Below are 17,274 nucleotides of genomic sequence, written 5' to 3' on the forward strand. Positions count from 1 at the left end.
ATATATATATATATATATATATATATATATATATATATATATTTAAAAATGAAATAGTTCAATTTGTTTTCTTTACATTGCTCCCACTATTGCTAGCATTTAATCTTAATTACTTTAATGCATGAATCTCAAACTTAGTAACTCATTCTGTTTCCCCCGGGGCATGGGAGGGTAAGGGCGGGGGGATACTTGTGAGGGTCTGTTTTTTTTTTGTTGTCTGTTTTGTTTTGTTTCCACGTGTTCCGTTTACTTTTTTGTTTTGTCTCTTGTTTTATTTCCTATGTTTTGTTTGGTCATGTATGTCTTTTAAAATGGAAAAAACCTAAAAAAAATATAATTAAAAAAAAAAGTACAGTTTTGAGGAACTCTTCGTTTTTACTTGAGGGGGAGGAGGTGACTATGACCTCCACTGCAGGCCCAGTCGCTGACTCATGTTGGCTGAGATGAGCTTGCTGCAATACAATTCTTAAACACTTAAGGTGTTGCATACGGCATACTCCAGTAGAACAGCCAACTTCAGATTGATTCGGTGTACAGTATACAGGGCAGTGAGTGAGTTTCATAGGATTGCTATGAAACTCACTGAGCACATTCATGTTCGCCGGGAGGATGAATCCGAAGTTCTTGACCATTTGAGTGACCCCATGACATGACATGATTGCACAACACATGCCACTAATACATTTTTTTTGAGTGGTGTAAACCACTCCTACAACTGGCTTTGTTAGTGCAGAAAAATGAGCATGGTTGCTATGTTGGGTTTTCTTTCTGTGCAGAAAAAATGAGCATGGTTGCTATGTTCACCCTGTTCACCCGGGTGTGATTTCATTACGTCAGACATGATTTCATTACGTCAGACAGGCTATATAAGACCTTACACCACTCAGTTCACACGGGTGTGATTTTTAACCTGACAACCCATTTCAATTCAAACAACGGTTGGTTTCCTAGGTTTGATTTCACACCAAATACCATAAAAATGGTACCCAAATAAAGTCTCTGCTTGTCACGCAGCATCAAGGGTTGTTGGATTGGAGGTAAGTTACTCGTACAAATAGCCGCCTCATGCTTACAGAAACTGGAGATAGGCCCCTGACCTATGGGCCGCATGGCTCGGGTACCACTGGTTCTCAAACCTACTTACTTACTTTTTGCTTACATCCCCTGGGGGGCACTAATGGGGCTTTTATACAACATGTTCTACATTACATCCCTGAAGCTGACTCTGCACATTGGGTACTCTGCACATTGGGTACAGACTAGTTTTCTCCACTGTGGACAGACATGAAGAGCAAAAAATGATGTATTAGCTGTGACTGCACTCTGATAGCACAATGCTGGTGTGCCATTTGCTTATTTAACAGTCTAACTAAGCCTTAAGACATTCTGGGCGGGAACCCCTTTTGGTGTTTTAAGCATTATGTTATACTTTAGCTATTGAAAAATAGCAGATCTACAAGCTCGTAGTGCGGCACAGAGTGCCGCGCTACGAGCTTGTAGATCTGCTATTTTTCAATAGCTAAAGTATAACATACTAGCTTGTAGATCTGCTATTTTTGAAAATGTGTGAAAATGTGGCGCAAATCTTTGAATGTATATTCTTTCAAACGTTTTTAACTCAAATATTTGCTTCTGGGGGGGGGGGGGGGGGGTCCCTGGAAAAACATATTTTCAGATAAGGGTTGGTGCCCAATTACATATATCTTTGTGGGAAAGGCTGCATAGCCGAAACGCGTAAGCGTTCCTTTTTGGTGTGTGCCAATAAAGAAATGGAAATGTGAGTACTTTGTCCGCTGTTTGTTTAATTTTTGGATGTGCTGCCTTTTTGGAATTCTTTTAATTCCTATTTTTTATATATATTTTTGTGGGTCCTTGACATGAAAATGTTTGAGAACAACTGCCATAGAAACATAGGTTTTTTCAGAAAACTGATTTAGAAGCAATTGTTTTAGAATCGGCCTCAGGTCTAAATGAATGACTTAAATGTCTAAAGACATTTAAGTCATTCACTTTCCAAAGATCATCCAGGGGCTGTGGGAGAGGGTGGCTCCATAATAACATCAGCAGAGGATATCTTTTATTCCACCTCAGACGGTTCTCAAGATAGCAAGAAGCCAAATACGACCACAATAGTGCAGGCCGTTATTCAACGAGGACGTTATTCTTTAGAAACGCAGCGAATTTCCTTGGTCCCAAGTGCACAGAACAATTAATAATATTCATTTACAATCCAGAGGTGGACCCCCTTACGGTTCCCTTTGGTTACATTTGCACACTTGAGAGTGTGCAAATAAGAAGTAATAAGAAGTAATACTGTGTAACTAATACTGTGTAACTAATACTTCATGTGTAACACTGAAATACAGCGTTTTTTGTCGTTACAGCATCTGTTTATATAGCTAGTTTTTGCTACTGGCTTTGTTAGTTACTACATTTCCAGATTTAAAAAAAGAAATCTGAAATCCAAAGCACTTTCCTGCTCATGTTGGTGGGACTGTAGGGGGCAGACACCAGCAGACTCTCACAGCTAAAAATTGTATTTAGAAAAATGATCACACAACGCAGTTACAGTATGTGACATGGTTATCGTGGAAGAATATGCCAGTGGATTTTTTTTATTGTATTTATTTTTCTTCGACGGGTGGCTGGCATCTCCCTGAGAAGTTCAGTCACACGAGAGAGACTCGGAGTAGAACCGCTGCTCCTTCGCCTGGAAAGGAGCCAGCTTAGGTGGTTCGGGCATCTGGTTAGGATGCCTCTCCTCGACGCACGTCCCACTGGGAGGAGACCCCGGGGCAGACCAAGGCGCAGTTGGAGGAAACACATCGACTCACTGGCCTTGGAACGTCTCGGAATCCCCCAGGAGGAAGTCACTAATGTTGCTCTGGAGAGGGAAGTCTGGAGCACTCTGGTGGAGCTGTTGCCCCCACGACCCGACTACGGATAATTGGTTGAAGATGGATGGATGGATGTATTTAACTTTATTTTACTTTAAATGAACACCAAGGACTGTACTGTTAGCCCGGCTCCGAGTATATCATTGCTATCGGGTGGAAAACCCCAAAATAGCCGATCTATATATAGCTCACAACAACTATTGTCTACTACTTTTGTGCGACACTCTAAAAAGTAGTTTTCTGCCTGACGGTGACAATAATATGGTGGGTGAGATAAATGGAGTGTGGTGCAGCGACGCCCATACTCACGTGGCATGATCCCTTGGTCCACAAGCTGCTCTCTGGTTCGCCTCTGCTGCAAGCGGAGCTGGAGCACTGTGAGAGACACACGCACACACGCACACACATACGCACACGCACACACACACACATACACGCACACGCACACGCACACACACAGACACGCACACAGTCAGTGCTGAAACCAGTCTTCACTATAATATAACAAAAGTAATGATGTCTCCATCAACGCGTTCTCCCAGTGGCGCGACAGGAAACCTTGCTCACTGCCACATTCAGTACATCCTATTGGCTTCCTGGATGGGTTTTAAACAAGGCGCTGTTGAGAAGTATTATATCACCCATTTTTACAACTTTATACAACTGAATGTGACCGGCTGGCTGGAATACCAACGATAAGCCAATATCTACTATGAGAGATGCAAATGCACACGGACCGGTGAGGGCAAACACAGTAGCCTCTGCTGTTCGGTCCAACTTCAGATAGCAAAACAGGCAACACTTTAACTGTGTCTAGCACTAGCACAGATACAAAGTCAAATCCTTGGGACTTCATTTCATACCTCCTCTGCACATTTCTAAATGTTTTTTTTTTTTGGCTTTCTCCTTTATTTTTATATATTTTATGGAGGGACAGACAGTAGGCTGACAGGAAATGGGGAGAGAGATGGGGGGAGGACATGCAGTCAAGGCCGTCGGGATCGGGAGTCGAACCCGCGGCACACTGCCAGACTGGATTACCAGCCAAGGTGCCTGGACCACTGAGCCATGGCCCAGGCCCCTCTGCACATTTCTAATACCATGGGCAAATAAACTAAACTAAACGCGTACTGTAATGGTAAAATTGAACGTTGCTGGAGTTGGCAATGACGTGTTCCACGGATGGTGTTGGTTTTTTAAGTGCACTCTGATAAAAATTTAATTATTTTTAAAGGACGACTTCGCCCATTTTCAAGTCAACCTATCTTCATATAATTGGTCCTCACTAATGCTCACGATACAAATTGACATTTTTGTCAATTTTTATCGTATTCAAATTCAACTCCACCTGTGTCTCATAGGAGGGCTGTGGACACGTCAGAAACCCGCCCACAAGTGACATCATCATTAGGCATGTTTTTTTTCTCTTTTCAAACAAGATTTCTAAATTTAGATTGTATTAAAGCGAGAACAATGGCTTCCATTATAGCATGCTAGCTTTCCAGGAACAGAAAGCCTGCAGTTTCTATTATAGCTTGGATTCCCCATCGATGATGTCACTGGTAGACGGGTTTCTGAACTGTCCACAGCCCTCCTCTGAGACGCAGAGTAGACAAACATCGTACCACATTATAATGAGCAAATAATACGTGAGAACCAATTACAGTACATGAAGATAGGTTGAGAACGGGTGAAGTCATACAGTTGGAGGCCATCGATATTGTCCTTTTCTTTTTGCTGAGGTTTGCTATTGAAAAATAGCAGATCTACAAGCTCATAGCGCGCCACCGAGTGGCGCGCTACGAGCTTGTAGGTCTGCTATTTTTGAAAAATCGTGAAAATATTTATTTCAGAAAACAGAGGATTTAGAAGGATTTTTTTAAATTTTGAGGTCAGGCCTAAATGGGTCAAATGGGACAATATCGGTGGCACCCAACTGTATACTTTAGGTCTCGCTTTGAACAGACACACGGCCAGTCGATACATCCCCATGGCGGCAGTGGCTCAAGGGTAGAGTGGCCGGATAGGAACGTGACGTTCCCAGTTCGATCCCGGGCTCCTCCAGAGTTAAGGGTCGAAGTGTCCATGAGCAAGACTCTGAACCATGTAATTGCTCCCGATGTGCAGGTTGGTGCCTTGCATGGTTTCCTCTGACATCGGTGTATGAAGAATGTGTGTGTGAATGGCTAAAATGTAATTGTGCTTTGGATAAAAGCGCTATATAAATGCACCATTTATTTATGGCTGCATGTGGAGTGTTTCTTCGCTGAAATTTTTTTTCGGCGAGTGATGCAGCCACACCTCAAAGTATAAGTCAGCCCCAGGTCTACTGACAGCCCAGCAGACCACGAGAGTCTTCAGTACAGAGGTGAAATATGTCACGCGTTGTAGACAGTCCAACAACACACCTAGATCAAAGGGTTCGCAAACCTTTCAGGCCGCCCGCCGTGACCCCTCAAAATAATCATATTTGAAGTGAGGACCCCCCCCCCCCCCCCACACACACACACACACACACACCCTGACAAGCACTTTGTAGGCATTTAGTTTGACACTGATAAATATTGTGAAAACATCAGATTTACAAGCTCACAGCGCCTATTCTCACAACGTTTGCCTCTTTCTCACATAATATTTGACTTGTTGTTAAGAAGGTCTTGAAAGTCATTCAATTGTAACTTTAGAAATGTGAAGATACCCTGTATGTATGCACTCAAATTCTTTGTTTATTGTTGAGTGAGAAAACAATGTTGCACATTAATCATGTGGGGAACCCCCAGAATAATGTTGGGACTCCCCTGGGTGTCCTGACTCCTGACTCACAGTTTGGGAACCGCTGACCTAGATGGCCTTTATGGTATTTTAAACACTTAAACCCATATGACCGGGGTCCCCCAGGGCTCTGTACTAGTTCCACTCCTTTTTTTACCCTCGACATGAAGTCTCTTCACCGAAATGGGGATTGCCCATAAGTCCGACCTCCCGTTAGTCCGACCTACGTGGCCGGTTAAGACTGAGGTTAGGGTCAGCGACCTACGTGGCCGGTTAAGACTGAGGTGTCAGCGACCTACGTGGCCGGTTAAGACTGAGGTGTCAGCGACCTACGTGGCCGGTTAAGACTGAGGTGTCAGCGACCTACGTGGCCGGTTAAGACTGAGGTGTCAGCGACCTACGTGGCCGGTTAAGACTGAGGTGTCAGCGACCTACGTGGCCGGTTAAGACTGAGGTGTCAGCGACCTACGTGGCCGGTTAAGACTAATGGGAGGTCGGAATATTGAGAGGTCGGAATAATGACACTAGCCAATCTACAAGCTCATGGCGCATTGCTGCGCGTTGTGAGCCTGTAGGTCTGCTATTTTCGGCAAATCCCCCCCCAGAATAGGCATGCTATGGGGGGCCTTCATGTGGTTAATTATACTACTAAAGAAAGTGTGGACATGTTGTTTCAGCAGAATCACACACTGCCACACAAACAAAGAAAAGCCAAGCCGAAGGTGATGGGTGATGATGACAAACATGTGGAGGAGAACGTGGTGTGGTGTGAGGGAACATGAGGCCTCTGTGTGTGTCGTCAGCCCCATGTTGTGTTCTTCAAGTGAAGCCTGCTTATAGCAAGCTGGCTCTGGACCAGCGTGGGAAAAGGACTCAAATGTTTTACTTAAGTAAAGGCATCAATACCGCAATGTAGAAATACTCTTTTGTACTTATTTTGACACCAATACTTTTGTAGTAAATATTACTACAAAAGTATTGGTGTCAAAATAAGTACAAAAGTACCCATTATGCAGTATGGTCCGAATAGGGCTGGTGAAGTGGTTAACGTAGGCCCTATATGTTTTGTAATAATAAACACAATCTACAAAGTAACTAGTAACTAAAGTTTTCAGATAATTGTAGTGGAGTAGAAGTAAAAGTATAGACATTTGGAAATACTCCAGTAAAGAAAAAGTACCTCAAAATTGTACTTGTAAATACAGTACTTGGTCAAATGTACTCTGTTACTTTCCACCACTGCTCTGGACTCTGGAGGAACAGTGAACACACACACACACACACACACACACACACACACACACACACACACACACACACACACACACACACACACACACACACACACACACACACACACACACACACACACACACACACACACACACACACACACACACACACACAGTCACTCTCGCACAAATAATGCGCACACACACACACACACACACACACACACACACACACACACACACACACACACACACACACACACACACACACACACACAGAGACCTGGCTGCAACTCTCCGGGGAAAGAGGCACTGCGTCTGATCAGGCCTGCGAGTGACTCACTCCAGCAAAAATAAACTGGGCAGCTGTGAGAACAAGGCCTGGGAACCATGAAATCTGGGGGCAGTTAGGGGAGGGGGGCTGGGGCGTGGGGGGGGGGGGACGCAGAGGGGACATGCATGGGCTCCCACTGGTGGGCAAGAGAGAATGCGGACCCAAGGAGCTGAGACGCGGGGTGGGAGAGCCCAGTCTGCTCTCTCACAGCCTCCAAAGCATTAACTGGCCCTCAACTCTGGGGGCACAGAACACACTGTGCCCCCCCCCCCCCCCCCCCCCCACTGTTTCCTATTAAACACATGTGTCCAGCAGGCCAGGAAGGGGGGGGGGGGGGAGGGAGGCGTTGGGGGTGACGGGGAAACTGGACAGCATATACGACATAGATCATTCTTTAAGAAGATTAATGATTAGGAAGAAGAAGAAGAAAATATCGCCGTTTGGTTTCAATATTCCTATCCACATCAGATCGTGACTCTGGAGGAATGTGTGCGAGGATTTATGAATACAATGCTGCGTATATCAATAGTCATCCATCAAGTGCATGCCTTCCGGCGTCAAAGTGCAGCGTAATGGAACGCGGGGGCATGGCGGTACACTTCACGCCCGAGGTCCTTTTCTCCTCCACTCGTACGGTATACGTACGCTGGCTATAGCTAGGCTGATGTCAATCCCGTTGTTCCTGGTGACCCTTGGCTGACCCTCCCCTCTCCTCTGCGATGCACTCTCCTGCTCAGCAGAGGAGCATAAACAGAGGTAGCAGCATAAGGCTTTAGTGAAGCCGAGATCCCTGTCTTCTGATGTAATCTCTAATCTCAGATCCACTCCTCTCGGGGCGAAATCATCTCAAGACTCGAGAGGTCTCTCTCTCTCCTCAGATATATCTAGGATGGAGATTTTCAACAAGCACTCGATAAAGATACAAAAAAAAGAAGAAAAATGGACATAGATTCCTCGTGCCCATGGAAAAGAAAGTGGAGTTGTTTTAGAAACAGTCTGACATTAGTTTCTGTTGACATTAAGGTTATAAATAACAGAGTTTCTTTTTAAATACAGCCTCTTTGTTCCAAGGGAAATGAGGCAGAGACACTGCAAACCTTGTCACAGTCAAGTCTATACAGGAGATAAGCTAAAGTATACCGTATATATTATTACATAACTGTTAGTGTAGCATCATTTGCATGCATTTTACTATAAGGCGGTGCAAGCCATCATACACTGCAAACCACGACCGCTAATGGATACACACACATGAAATGTATTTCTAAAAAGCCTTTTACTTTAATTTGCCAAACCTTTCAAATGAGCTCTGCATCATTTTCAAACCACAAGTTAGCCAATGACGAGAGACAAATAACCACTTTTATAGAGCTAGTATGACGTGATTACTGTACCTGATGAAACTCTGTATTTAAGGGGCAATACAAGTGGTGTTGCCATGAGTATACTACAGTATGCACTTTTGCTGTAGTAGGAGCTAATGTGTTGGTTGAGTGGTACTCAACCGTGTCAGGCCGTGACCGCCAAAATAATCATATTTTTAATAAAGTAAAGCCTACTGTAACAAACTGGGTAAATGCTAAAAGTTCGGAAAATTACCCTACTGTAATGCAGCCTTAAAAAATAGGAAAACAGTGCCATATAATCACACAATATCCCAAATACCAGATGATAGTTGCATAAATGCATAAATCCATATAGACATGGATACTGTACGTTACTTGTATTGTTATTTAAAGGCACAGTAGAAGCAACCTATAGACAGCTCTGTTGAGATCCTGGCAGACCTTCTTAATTCCTAATTTAATTACACTCGGTGTAGCACATCAAAAATAGCAGAGGTTGTGAGCTTGGAGATCGGCTATTTTCGGCACACGAAAACAAGGTATAAATCAGGCTTGATGAGATGAAGTGTCGGGTGACGCGAGTCAAAGTCATCAAGGAAGTGCCGTACGAGGAAAATACTAATCTTGACCTGAATTATATTATATACAACAACAGCGTGGGTCGTTTTATTTGACTCGACTCGATGTTTGTATGTCAATACGTTATGCTTACAGAGACTAAGTCATGCTTACGTTACGAGGCAGCGAACCCTAATCAATCAACAGAGCACTATTATAAACACGGCTTATCGCCGCTGTCCGGCGCAAACCTCTTATCTCCATATTCTAATTTTTTAGCTTTTTTAAATTTCGCGAATCAACGAGCTACTCGATCACGCTACAGCGACGCGAAGCGGCGCGTTTCGAGCTTGTGGATCTGCTGCTTTTGCCATTTTTTAACGTGAATCCTGAAAAGTTAACAGTTTTGGACATATGGGGTTTCCACCCCGGGCCGACAAAGACGTTATACACACACGTCACACACTCAAGAATATCCTACTCCAACATCTAGCATGATCTATCTCTCCCCCTTCTATCCTACTCCAACATCTAGCATGATCTATCTCTCCCCCTTCTCTCCTACTCCAACATCTAGCAGCATCTATCTCTCCCCCTTCTCTCTCAGACAACTTTAGTTTAGCATCCATCAGCTAACAGCAGCTTCTTGTCCTGTATACGTACACGCGATGCACACACAAATCACTCCGATGAGCTTTCATCATGAACCCTATGGTCTGGTTTCCTATGGTGTTCATGGGGCTCATGCTACTAAAGCCCACCATCTAGCAGCAGCAGCATAGACTACTATCTTTTTTTATTTTTATTTTCATAAACTTTATACTGTGAAGTTTTTAATTCGAAACAACTGAAACATTTGAATACACACAGAGAATGTGTCTAGGAGTAAAGGAGAGAGAGAGAAGAGTAAGAAAACAAGACAGATAAGAGGAGAGGAGAGGAGAGGAGAGGAGAGGAGAGGAGAGGAGAGGAGAGGAGAGGAGAGGAGAGGAGAGGAGAGGAGAGGAGAGGAGAAAGCATCTGATTGTAATTTACCCCTACAGATGGCGGGGGCCTCCACCACGTCAAGGCAGGCCATAGAGGACAGCGGTGGCTTTCTCCGTGGCCAGGTCTGCAGTCCCATGGGTTGAGGATAAGGTCGGTGGAGAACGGACCGTTTACACAGGAGTTGAGTTGGGGAGAGAGAGAGACGAAAAGCTCCGCGCTGCTGTACGAGCACGCCGACAGCTGGTTTCTGAGAGTGGAGCCAGCGTGGTTCCGCCCCTCTTCCTCTCTGACTGTCTGCTGGAGAAAGTGTGTGTGTGTGTGTGTGTGTGTGTGTGTGTGTGTGTGTGTGTGTGTGTGTGTGTGTGTGTGTGTGTGTGTGTGTGTGTGTGTGTGTGTGTGTACACAGTGTGCTGCTCACTCTCAGCCAGTGAGCGTCAGGAAGAGGAGGAGGAGGAGGAGGGAACACAGGTCTGACTGCTGCCCTCGTTAACCCTTGCCAGTTCCCTGCACTCTGCTGCCTGAACACTTGGCTGGCCAGGCGGGCCAATAAACGCGACAATCCTCACCTTTGGGGGCATTTTCATCAATGCCCTCACAAAACTGACCAACCGTGTTGTTCGGTCGGACAACTCACCAATAGATTGAGACCAATGTTAGCTTGAGAACATCTTTTATTTATAAAATGTGATTTTGGCGTAGCATGCATACAGGCTCTGCTAATACATTACTCCCTGCTCAGCAGAAAGCATTTAAGAACAGGGAGATATACATCTATAACAACACAGAGCCCGGCGGTGCTGGGGTGGTGGTCAGGTGGGAGCAAACAAAGCAGGAGTTCCACCGCGCCTCAAGCCTGTGGTAGGCTAATCTGGTGGATCTCAGAGGCAGGACGGGTGCAGTACTTTAGTTAGACTAGTCATTGGTCCGACAAACGACAACCCACCTCAACCCCTAACCTAACCATAACCGCAAGCACGGGAGCAGGCGCTAGTCCGAGATGCGTCCGCATGTCGGACTAATGCTCCGTTGGATTTACATGCGGTCCCCAGGCAGGACAGGTAGCAAGAGGAAGGAAGGCACTGGAGCAACTCAGACAGTTTAAGCCCTTTTTAATTCACAGGGTGCAAGTAAACAACGCTTCGATGTATCATGGTCACATCTTCGTCAGGTCTGACGAAGATTTGAAGATGTGACCGATACAGCGAAACGTCAAGTTTTACTTGCACCCTGTGAATTATTAAAAAGGGCTTAAACTGTAGTGCCTTCCTTCCTCAAAGCACATATAACATACATCACTGACAGTGACAATACAACAGGAGGAAGTGCGATGAATCAGGTGAGCTCAAGTAGCCAATTGATCAGCTGCTTGTCTGACACGTCACACAGACTACATCTCCCACACAGAGCTGCACATGCGTGCGAACCCTCTCGAGAATATCTGCCTGAACTAGTCTCGCAGGCTAGGCACCATTTTCATTCTGCACGTGATTTCTTTGGTCAGAAATATTGCAATCGGTCTGGGCCGTGGCTCAGCGGTCCAGGCACTCAGGCACCTCGACTCCCGATCCCGGCGGCCTTTACTGCATGTCACCCCCCCCCCCCATCTCTCTCCCCATTTCCTGTCAGCCTACTGTCTATCCCTCCATAAATTTTTTTAAAAAAAGGCGAAAGCCACAAAAAATTATAATAATAATAATATTGCAACCGGTCTGGGCCGCTGGTGTATTGGTCCGAGCGCCTATAGGCTGCAAATGCGTGTTGCGGGTTCGAATCCCGATCCCGACGCCCTTTGCTGAATGTCACTCCCCATCTGTCTTCCCATTTCCTGTCAGACTACTATCCTATACTATATATATATATATATATATATATATATATATGTGTATACTATATATTGCAACCAGCTGTTCCAGGTCATTCTGAGTGTGAAAAGCTACACGAGAAAGAAGGCTGTGAGTTTTTTTTGTATTCTTCTCTGAAATGTTGTGTCACTACTAGTATTATGCAAAACAAACACACTGTATGTCCCCTGCTGGGTCACCAAATATTTATCTCTGTGTCACATTTTGGTGATAAACTGGATATAGTTCTTGTGTTGTGATTTTTCAGTTTCATCTTTCACTCAGCGATATAATGCCATTTTGATTCACTGCAGTCCGTGTCGAATCTTCATTCCGATCTTATCTGTTGTCTTTATTTGCAAAAGAAAACCCAAACATATTATTTGTAAGTAATATTTACTCAGAAGAGGCCCTGTTTAATGTCAAGTTTGATAAAAAAGAAAGACAGAAAACCGGGTTCAAAAGAAATGTGAAGGAGGGACCGAGATGAGCGAAGACAGAGCCTCATATGAAAGACTTTACGGTTAGTAGTAGATAGTTTCAACTCAACAATAGCATTCATCACTAGATGGGAAATGAGCTAAAAGGAAATGACTCTAATTGTAATAAATGCCAGGTGTTTCAGTGGTCCAGGAACACTGCTTAAACAGAACAATGTTCCTATAAAGAGCAGGTGTTCAATCCCTTAGTAGCTCTTGACCAGATGAAGCCATGATGAATAAGATTATTATGCTCTCCAAGCGGTCTGTTGTCAAACTTATGTATGACTTTGTCCGTTAACAAAATAGATTCAAAACATGGGAGCGTTTAGATTTGAATTGAATACAGACTTAATAAGCATCAGTGTTACACATTGTGAAATTGAGGATTATACACACGTTTAAAATATCCTCAATGAAATAAATAAATAAATACATAAAAATATGGGATTCGATCATCGTCGTTGATGCTTGCATTTACATTTCCTTAATCAGCAAGCCACTCAGAACAGCACTGATCTCCTATATAGTATGTCCCCATGTTACCGGTTGCTCCATTTGGGGATTAGGCAAAATGTTGTTGTGCCTCATTGTTGGTGAATGCCAGCCTGCCTACCAGATGTGTACAAAGTACAGCCCATTATTAAGACTGATATGCCCGGGGAGCAATTCCTGACTGGAATCTGGCAAGCTCTGTGATCATGACACTCAATTGGCAATAACAACCACGTTTCTTTGTCTTCGGAAAGGACCATGCATGTCAAAGCAACATAAGTCACCTAGTCTTTCAAAAATACTGTACATATCCGTCCCGAATTATTTAAAGGCCTATATTGGAGAACAGCTTATAGGTAGCCTAAATAAACCAGTTTCCCAAGAACCTGCTTTGATTTAAACTATTTGAACTATGTGGATATGTATTGTATAGGCATCCCAACGCAATTACGATGTAATTCCTCACTTCTCTCCTCTAACTCAGGGGTTCTCAACCCGTGGGTCGCGACCCCTCGGGGGGTCGCCAAATTATTTTAGGGGGTCCCCAAATTATTTAAAATAATAATAATAATATTTTCACGATTTTTCAAAAATAGCAGATCTGCAAGCTCATAGCGCGCCACTCGGTGGCGCGCTATTTTTCAATAGCTAAATTATAACAATGCTTAAAACACCAAAAGGGGTTCCCGCCCAAAATGGTTTAAGGTTATTGTAGTAGTCAATTTATATTGGTGGTCGGGAGGGGGCGGGACGGGGGTCCCGAGACATTGCCAAAGCATTTCCGGGGGTCCCCGGCCAAAAACGTTGAGAACCCCTGCGAGTCTAACTAATTGGAGGAAAGAGCTTGTTTTCCACTGTCTTAAATTGCTCTTTAAATGGATGATCGATGGAAGAATAGATCAGGGTTTGGGTCACTGGGTCACTGGAACAAACTCCCACTGTACCTTCGACAGGCAGCCTCTGTAGACATTTTTAAAGCACAGCTCAAGACCCACTTCTACACCCTTGCTTTTAATTGATTTGTTTTTTTTTAATTTTTTGTTATTCATGTCCTCACTGTATTGCATTACTGCTCTTGTTTTTTAATGTTTATGCCTTGCTTTTCTTTTCTTTTTTTTCCCTCTCCATTGCTCTGTAAAGCACTTTGAGCTGCATTTCATGTCATGAAAGGTGCTATACAAATAAAGTTGTATTATTATTATTACTGTAGAGGTCCAGTACTCACCGTTCTTGCGCTCCGTGAGGGCCACAGGACTTGGGCTGTGCTGCTGCTGCTGCAGAGACAGTTCCTCCAGGTGGTGAGTGACCGCCCCGCTGCACGGGCTGGAGCTGGGCTCTCCTCCCATCACCTCGGGATCCCCGTCCACAGACAGACTTCCCCGAGACCCCATCATGGGGTCGTTCTGGACGTTTTCCCAGACTCCTGGTGAAGCACGGCACCTGAGGGACCAACGCAGGGGTTGGGATTTTTAGGGAGAGGACAGAAATCAATATCAGTTTTTTATATAAATGTAATAATAATTTGATTATTTTTTTATTACAGAATAATTTTGCAGCACATTGGTTCAAAGATGCGGTCAATGCCCTCAACTAAATGTTTCTCTACAAGGAGGTTCAAAGGCATAGAAGAGTTTGAGAACCCTTTTCTGACGCATATTATAGACATACTGCATTGGCATTTGGCACAAAAAGTAGCATCTGACACGCCTATTCATAACGTTGCTTTGAAGTACATGAACATGAACTTTGATTAGAATAAAAAATAAAAAATAAATTGCTATCTTCTTATGTGTTTAACCTTTAGTGTTACAGTACTTTACTGCTTGACTTCAAAATTATCGAAACTTAAGAAATTCTTAAAAGAACGTATGAAGTACCTTCTTCTTTCCATGAAAGTGTAATGCTTAATTGGGTCGTCCACTCACAGTTAACAGTCTTTGTATTGAGTTTGTGCTTGAAATGTACTGTAATTCTGCAAACTGTTAATAAATATTTCAATCAATCAATGAGCCAGACGAATGTGATCTTATTTCACAACAAGATATGCTCTTCCAAATAGTTTGGGCGTTGTGTAACTTTTCTATTAACCTCCCAAAGGAGGTTTTTGTCATGCTATTTGTTTTGGCGCATGGTTGACTCTACAAATTACATTACATAGCATCGATATTGATTCCCATGCCTCTTCTTTATGAGAAGAATCTTTTTTTTTAAAGAAATAATATTATGGGTTTTCGTTAATAATGTTTTTGGTGAGGACGAAGGAGGAATTTGTTCTTCCTGGTTGTGAATGCTCACTGCACCCTTATTTTCCAATTAATGTACACACACGCAGCCGGGACAGACAAACATTCTTGTTAACACAACTCCCCCAAAGACTGGCCTGGGCGCACATGGAGATGTTCTCACATTGTTTCCTTTGAAAAACAACACTGTTATTACACATTACACAATGATGCATAATGTTCTTATCCAAATATGTGTGTCAGACACAAACTAAACATCACATACATGCCTTATCGTGTATATAATATAATATTAAGTGTAGGCTACTACTCTTATAATAAATACGGTATAATAAAATCCTAGGCAATTGATTTTACGATGACGAGGTTTAGGCTATTTTCAGATCGTGACATATTTCTGTTTTACAAAGCCAGGAATTTCCTAGATACAGATACAGTAGATGTGTGACCAAAGCAGCTTGTGTGGGAAGAATATGTACACAGTAAGCCTTATGGCTCAACAAATGACTGTTCTATCTGCTAGATGAAATTAAAACTATGTACACAGTAAGCCCTTAGATAGCCCTTAGAAGCCCTTAGATAGCACTTTTTAGACTTAGATAGCATTTGAAACAGACTTATAGCAGGTCATGTAGACAGCACAATAATTGCATTGTATGTAGTCATAGCACATCATAGTACATATGTATAGCATAGTATAGTATATATGTATAGTTAATATGTATAGTGTCATTATATAGATATGTTCTAGTTACGTTCTTAGCTTACGCATGTTTCTTGATAAATGCATTTTATATATGTGATGTATTCCCATGCTTTTGTTCTTGCCTAATGTAAGTCGCTCTGGATTAAGAGCGTCTGCTAAATGCCTAAATTGTAAATTGTAAATTGTAAGCCTTATGGCTCAACAAATGACTATCAGCTAGATTAAATTCCTTGAGCCTTATTTTCACAATTTCACAATTTCTTTGTGGGCCACCCTCCCAAGAGTACCGAGTTCCCGAAATACACCCAACTGGCATTACATGAAGCGGTGATGTTTAAACGATGAATACTGGTGCGCTCATCTCATCTCACATCTTCCTATTATAAAAACACAAGTAGTGAACAGTGAGTGGTGTAACAGAGAACAACGTGAATCAATAACCTGAAATGAGGAAGATTGAAATCAAATTAGGGGTGAATTCCAAGCGGGAATTCAAGCACATGTCCTGTTAATGCGTTGTCTAAAAAGCAACCATGCAGCCAAGGCAATTTGTAACTTGACCCCCATTTGAATCCCATCCGAGGCCAGCTTTCAAAGCACGGTTCATCTTCAATCCATAATCCAATTCCAAATGCTCCTTAGTTTACACTGGTAGACACTTCCAGTATGGCCCATTAACACCACTGTCCTGGAAGAATACTTACTGTATTTCTGACTGGCACCCTTTTTGCTAAAAAATACATGTTAATGACGTTTTGGAGCTTTAGAACACTTTCCTGGGGGTCTTTATGTGTGTAATATGTGGTTTTAGATATTTTAGATTGTAGCAGTGACCCCGGTGTCTCTGATGTCATGGACACTGGGCTCACTTACTTCCTGGACTAGATGTTGTCTCAGTAAGACAGCCATCCCCCTATCCACAAGGAGGAGCAGTGCACCAAAGTATTATGGGAATTGTAGTCCAGGAAGGAAGTGAGCCCAGTGTCGATGACATCAGAGACACTGGGCTCACTGCTACAATCTAACATATCTAAAACCACATATTACACACATAAAGACCCCCAGGAAAGTGTTCTAAAGCTTCCAAAACGTCATTAACATATATTTTTTTGCAAAAAGGGTGAAGTGTCCCTTTAAAGATGGAGTGCCATGATTTTTGTATTTTTTTCCAGTTTTTCATGTGTTTATGAGGTGACAGTACTTCATTAGAACCCTTGGTGTGGTTGTTTCTTCCTGGAGGCGGAAACCTTCACCTTTATAAAGCACTTAGCATTTAAAAGCATTTAAAAACTATTTCCATTGTACCAAAGTGCTGTACAGACATTTCATCAACACGACAGATAGTGAGAACACAGCAACAAAAAGAAAATTACCGACCTTAAAA

At 43.1% G+C, this 17,274-nt stretch overlaps 1 protein-coding gene across 1 annotated transcript in view; it reads right to left on the reverse strand.

The window, feature by feature from the left end:
- mrtfbb (myocardin related transcription factor Bb) overlaps positions 1-17,274 on the reverse strand; it is a 46,498-nt gene that overhangs the window by 18,095 nt on the left and 11,129 nt on the right. The window contains exons 3-4 of the mRNA XM_079521321.1: positions 14,167-14,381; positions 3,207-3,272 (exon numbers count right to left, since the gene is read on the reverse strand). Of these exons, the coding sequence (XP_079377447.1) occupies positions 3,207-3,272; positions 14,167-14,335 (235 nt within the window). The 5' untranslated portion in view covers positions 14,336-14,381. The remainder of the gene's footprint in view (positions 1-3,206; positions 3,273-14,166; positions 14,382-17,274) is intronic.

Source organism: Electrona antarctica (genome assembly GCF_951216825.1).
Source record: "Electrona antarctica genome assembly, chromosome: 14".
NCBI classification, from domain to species: Eukaryota; Metazoa; Chordata; class Actinopteri; order Myctophiformes; family Myctophidae; genus Electrona; species Electrona antarctica.